Raw genomic sequence first — 6,258 nt, forward strand, 5'->3', positions numbered from 1 at the left:
TGGAGGCTGTGAGGCTGAGCAGAGGTGACAGGCTGCCCTCCCCATCTGGTATCTTCTGGGCTGGAGACAGAGCAGAGGAGGAGCCTTTGTCCTTGAGGGTGGCTGGCTCCAGCAGGAGGGGCCTCTGGGGCCCAGCCCACCCCAGAAGTGAGTTCCGGGACAGTCCTCATGGATGGTTCAGAGTGACCCCATGGCATCTGAGTCCAGTATGGGGACAGAAGGTCAAGTAGGGTCACACTGCTTCCAAAGCTGTGCCAGGATCACTGGTTCTGGTGCCTAAGTCAACTCCGCAGACAGCCAGTGTCTGAAGCGCCACAACCGGGGCATCAGCTCCACAGCCACCTCTGCGCCGGCCTAAGGCCAGGAGCCAGCAGGACCCTGAATGCAGAGGCGGAGTGAGTCAGGGCCAGTGCAGCCTCTGCTGGTCCTCCAGCACCCAAGAAGCCCCTTGGTCCCTCTTGGTCATTCCTGTCACAGGAGACGCATTGCAGAGCCATGACTTGGAGCCCACCACTCCTCAGCCATTGAGTGCAGACACCCAGCTATCCTTGCTCCTCCCCATCTCTCTGGGCCTGAATTGGGGCTCTGCTGGCCACTCCTTTGCCCTGGCTTGAGAGCTACCAGCACCCTGGGGTCTGTGAGGTAAGACCTGACAGGATTTGTCTGCCCAGAGGGTATTCAAAGACTTGGTTGGGGTATTCTTCAGGGACCCCTGGGAGAGGAAGTATCTGGATGGGGCTCAATGCCTTTCCGGTCCCACTGACGTCCACAGTACTTTTGGGGAGGAGGGCACTGGGAGCCTAGGAAACCCTGACAAGGCCCAAGACTCAATTTTCCCAGCACAAATGTAATTTGGAAACAAACAAATTCAATAAGCCTGAACACCACCTGTCCCTATGCAGCTTTGCTTCCGTGGTGGCTGTGCCCATCCTGCTGCCCCACAGGCCTTGCACACACAGCCCTGATTTACTCATGAGGTCTGGGCCATGCAGAGTAGGAAGATGTCAAGAGACAGTGCGAGGCGCTGGGTGCCCGGGGCAGCCCTGCGCGGTTGCTGGGTGTCATCCTTCCCTAGGTGAGAAAACCACGTGTGGACATTTTCACCTCATGAATGACTCTCCCTTCTGGGCTAAGGATGAGTGGTGTGGACAAAGGCCCAGCCCCGTGGCCAATCCCAATCCATCTGCCTATAGGGCTGGAGGGCCAGAGCCTTGCCTTGGGAACTGTCCGGTTATCTGGAGTCTGTGTTGACACTGGCCTTTCCTGTTAGCCTGGGAGGCCCATGGGAGCAGGACTGTTGGTACCTGGATGCTGAGCGGAGGGTCACCTGGGGTCACTGATCTTGGATCCAGCCAGGTGTCTTCTACAGTCTCCTTAGCCTGCAGGCCAGGAATAAGTGCTAGCGGTACCCTCTCCTCCAGCTATGAGAAAAGAAGCATGTAAAACAGTCTCTACACAGCAGGTGGGCCCATGGGTCCTGGGTGTATATGGGGGGGAGGGCTATGTCTGCTAGCATCTGGGGAAACTGAGTCACAGAAGGGTTCAAGAAAGTTGTTCAGGCCACATCAATCCATGAGGGTCCCGGACCTCCCACCTCTGAAGGATAGCTGGAACTCTGGCTGGGTCTGGGTCAGTGGAGGTCACAGGGCTACTACCTCCTAAGCCCACATTTATGAAGCATCTGCTGTGTGCCAGACAGTGCAAATGCCATAGTCCACCCCACCCAGATACTGAGAGCCAGGCATACATGTTGAGGACAGCTGTGTGGGGTGAGGGGCTGGCTACTGAGGGGAGGGGGCACCAGGAGGGCACAGCTGGGTGAGTCAGAGGAACCTGGGGCCCCAGGGGCTGGAGTGTGGGATGAGGACAATGGTGGAAGAGGAAGTAGAAGGTGCTGCCACTGCTGACCGGTGCTGGGGTAGGGGAGTGCATTTCCTGCTAAGACTGGGGGTGGGGGGGGCACCTCTAGGGAAGCCAAGGCAGGAAGAGAGCATTCAGGGAACCAGTGCCTGGCAGCATTCCACAGCCAAGGGCGCCCTCTGCTGGCCGTGATGGGTATCGCCCTAGGCTGGCTCCCCTGGTCCAAGGCGCTTCCTGAGGACCCCCACGACAAAGCTCAGCCTTGGGTGGCCTTGGGACAGCCAACCTGGACAGGATCAGAGTTCTCCTTGTGAAGCAGATGTCAAATCCAATACCCTTCAGAGGGTATATCTACTTCTTAAGGACCCAGGGGTCCCCCGCTGGGACAAGAAAGGAGGGAACAAGGGTATGGGGAGGGGAGCCTCTGGCTCTCAGGCAGCAGCCACAGAGGGACCAGGTCTCCAGTGGGTGCTGCCCTGGGTTCACCTTCACAAGTAGGGAGGAGGGCAGAGGCGAGTAAGGCTCCTGCCCTCCAGGACCGTGAAAGGCTCAAACTGCTCAGCATGGTTTCATCATGGGTCTACAGGGTGGAGGAGAGTAGGCTGGTTTGGGCCACTGGGATGGGAGAGGAGCCACCGATAGGGCTGTGAAGGTTGGCAGCATAGTCACAGCTGGTACACGACCCTGAGCATGTTGGTATGTCACAGTACATCACTGTAGTAGATTGATAACTGGTGGTCAACTTGTAACCCCCAGCTGAACTGAGTGAGTGGTGCTGGGTGTGGGAGGCGCACCTGAGGACTGTTGCCAGCAGCATAAGGGACAGACCTGGAGAAGAAGCAGGCTGTTGGGAGCTGAGAGAAACTGTGGGGAGCTGGCTTTCCTGATGAACTTGGCTGTTTTCATCCTCTGAGGAGCTCGGGACCTTGCTGGCACTGAGAATGGCTTCGGTTCACTTTAGGGAGCTCTGGTCCTCACTTTGAGCATCGCTTCCTGGTTCCGGAAGGGAAGATGGTGCACTGCCAGCCTCCTGGAAAAGCTTGCTGCGTTGACTTCCCTGATAGGAACTCGGCCATCCTGATCATCGGAGGAGCTCGGGACCTCACTGCTGCCGAGGATGGCTGTGGTACCTTTTTGGGGAGCTCTGGTTCTTCTGAGCATCACTTTCTGGCTCCAGTGCAGATCCCTCAGCCTGCTAGCACAGGTCCTTCTTCCTGCTGGCACAGACTTTGTAGATTCCACCACTGACTTTTGGGCCTTTCCAGCAGATCCATGAAACAGGTCTGCATGAGACGTTGTCATGGGCTCTGGGCCTTCAGTTGGATTCATGGGAGGCATTGTTATGAGCTCCGGGTATTCAGCTCGACTCATGTAGGACATTGTTGTGGGATCCAGGCCCTCAGCTGGATTCCTTGGTCTTAGTGTGTGGACAGATTTCCTGCATTCTTTTGTATACTGTTCTTTGGGTGACTTATAAATAATCATATAAAGTATGTGTCCTGTATTATGTTGTTCCCCTTGCAAAATAAGCCCCAAACCAATCACCCCACAGTGCCAGCTCCTGTCCCAAAAAGTCCCCAGGGGGCGAGAGCCTGGTCCCTCTGGCTCATAGCTGAGCACAGATCCTGAACAGGATGTGGACTAAGAACAGTCCCAGAAGGACAAATGAGCCCATAAAGGGGTAGGGCTTCAGGGGCTGAGACTCAGAGGTCTGGGACTGAGCCCAGGATGCTCTAGCTGATATGACCTCTGGGCTGCACTTGCGTAGGCCATGTTTGAAGTAGGACATGAAGGGCTGTGGCCACCTGTCCCTTTAAGAGGGCAGTCCTGCCACCCCATGGCGGGGGAGGGAGGTCCTGTTGCTGGGCAACAGGAAGCCTTGTGTGTACTGCGTCCCTGGGTGACCAGAGCTTTGTCTTGCTCTGGGACAGAGCTGCAGGTGCTGCCCTGCTGACCTCCCCTTGGTCCTCCCCTTGACCCACCCTTCCTTGGCTGAGCGCTGGCACTATGGCACAGACAGATGTGCTCCTGACCCGGCAGCCAGCCCCGCAGACGGTACCACCCTGTGCACTGCCACCCAAAGAGTATGAGGTGGCCTGTAACACGGGCGCCCACACATCCTCGGGCCTGGCCACCACTGGCTTCCGCACAGCCAAGTACCTGGTGGATGAGTGGTTTCAAAACTGCTACGCCCGCTACCACCAGGCGCTGGCTGACCGAGATGCATCAGAGCGGCAGCGGCATGAGAGCAGGCAGCTGGCAACAGAGACAGAGGTGCTGGCTGAGCGCACACAGCAGGACTCCACACGCAGGCTGGGGGAGCGCCTGGAGGATACCCACTGCTGGAAGTCGGAGCTACAACAGGAGGTGGATGCACTGACCGCAGAGACTGACCTGCTGCAGGCCCAGAAGCAGCGGCTGGAGCGTGCCCTGGATGCTACTGCCCTGCCCTTCTCCATGTGCACTGACCACCTGCAGTGCCGTGAGTGCCGCCAGCACCCAGACCTTGTGCGCGACTATGTGGAGATGGAGCTGCTGAAGGTATTGCCCCTCACCTCAGAGCCGGGGTGGGCAACCATTTTGGGAGGACAGTACAGAAGGACAGCTCACGGCTCCAGGGAGCAGTGCCCTACTGGCCCACTCAGGACCCTTGGGTGCAGGAAACCTGGTTCTTTTGTCAAGGAAGAGTTTTTGCTCCCACAAACCCTTGACTTCCAAGAAACTGTCTTGCTTTTGGGACCCCCTCCTCTCTTTCAGCTCGTGTAAGTTTGACGAAATTAAATCTGACCCTGATCTCCCTCAGGCTGAAACATAAGGTTCTCCCAGTCCCAGTTTGCCATAGTTGGGACATCTGCTGACATGGTAGAAATTCAGACACAGTAGGTGGGGTGTGTACTTGTAATCCCAGGACTCTGGGAGGCTGAGCTAAGAAGGTTGCGAGTTCAAGCCCAGCCTGGGCAACCTAGCAATTTAGCTAGATTCTGTCTCAAAATAAAAAATAAAAATGGCTGGAGATGGAGTTGAGTGCAAAGGCCACGGGTTCAATCTAGCACCAAACACAAGAAAGAAGGAAGGGAGGGAGGAAGAAAAGAAAGAAAGAAAAAGAAATGCAGGGAAGCCAGGCATGGTGGCACATGCCTATAATCCCAGCACTCAGGAGGCTGACAAAAGAGGATCTCTTCAAATTCAAGATCAGCCTGGCCTACAAAGTAAGTTCTAGACCAAGCTGAATGGCATAGTGAAACCCTATGGAAGAAAGAAAGAAAGAAAGAAAGAAAGAAAGAAAGAAAGAAAAAGAAAAAGAAAAAGCCCCGCAGAGTGGGGCTCAGGTACCCTGGGGGCTTGGGCTCCTCAGAGGCTTCAGTAAGCTGATGGCCCTCAGTGCGTTGGATGGACTTTAGGGGTAAAGCCTAGGGAATCTCTGCAAGGGTGACCCTCCCAGCAGCCTCTAGAAGTCCCTGGAAGAAAAGACCCTATCAAAAAGAACATACCAAAAAGAATGGTTACAAACCTAACCAGAAAGAACTGGCCCTGTTCCCCAGGAAAAAAAGACTGTGGTGGGGTCAGAGGTAGTGGCAGGAGGTAAAGGTGTCAGGGCTGAGCCCCAGTTCCTCCTGACGCCTGGGGGTTGACCACGAGTGGCTCATAACGTGGGGACCAGGGACAAGTGCCACTGCTCAGGAGGGGCCTCTTCCTCGCCCCTTCTTTCCCAAGGAGGCTGAGCTCATCCGGAACATTCAGGAGCTCCTGAAGAGAACCATCCTCCAAGCTGTAGACCAGATACGGTGGGTTGTAGGAGCCTCCAGAGTGGCTGTACATCGAGGGACACGACCATGTGGCTCTGGAGGAAAGGGGCTGTTGGGGTGGGAGCACATCCAGGCCTAGCCTTTGTCCCAACGCCCACAGTCGGGGCAGGTGGAGGAGGGTCCTGGATACTGCTGGCTGGGTGATGGCCCCCTGGTCAGGATGAAGGCTCCATGGCAGCCCTGCCCTCCCCAGGCTGAACCGGGAGCTCAAGGAGACATGCGAGAGGGACTGGTCGGACAAGGTCGAAGCCTACAACATCGACGAGACCTGCTCTCACTATCACAACCAGAGCACGGAGGTGCAGCTCCACCCACACTCAGCTGCCTTCGAGGAAAGGTGGGCCACGGGGACCCTCTTCTCCCAGACCGCTAGGCGGAGCCGTCGGCTCGGGGAGGGGTCCTGCGCAAGACCCTTGTCCAAAGGTGCAACCAGGATCACACCACAGGGATGTGGCGGGGCGAATCCACGTTTCCGCACACGGCCGGCAGGTGGCGTACAGCAGACGGCAGAAGCAGCGCAGGCAACGAGAACCGGAATGGGACGCTGGAGAGGCGGGCGGAGACTTGGGGGGGGGGGGGTAAGGGGACTTAG

General features: G+C 56.8%; 1 protein-coding gene across 1 annotated transcript in view; it reads left to right on the plus strand.

Moving 5' to 3' along the window:
• Nucleotides 1-3,753: 3,753 nt before the first annotated feature.
• Nucleotides 3,754-6,258, plus strand: part of LOC102012905 (tektin-4-like) — a 5,131-nt gene continuing 2,626 nt past the window's right edge. Inside the window, exons 1-3 of the mRNA XM_005391594.2 lie at nt 3,754-4,401; nt 5,575-5,645; nt 5,860-6,003. Coding sequence (XP_005391651.1) covers nt 3,868-4,401; nt 5,575-5,645; nt 5,860-6,003 — 749 coding nt within the window. The 5' untranslated portion in view covers nt 3,754-3,867. The remainder of the gene's footprint in view (nt 4,402-5,574; nt 5,646-5,859; nt 6,004-6,258) is intronic.

The sequence above is a fragment of the Chinchilla lanigera genome, unplaced genomic scaffold, assembly GCF_000276665.1.
Source record: "Chinchilla lanigera isolate Chin_1 unplaced genomic scaffold, ChiLan1.0 scaffold00041, whole genome shotgun sequence".
NCBI classification, from domain to species: Eukaryota; Metazoa; Chordata; class Mammalia; order Rodentia; family Chinchillidae; genus Chinchilla; species Chinchilla lanigera.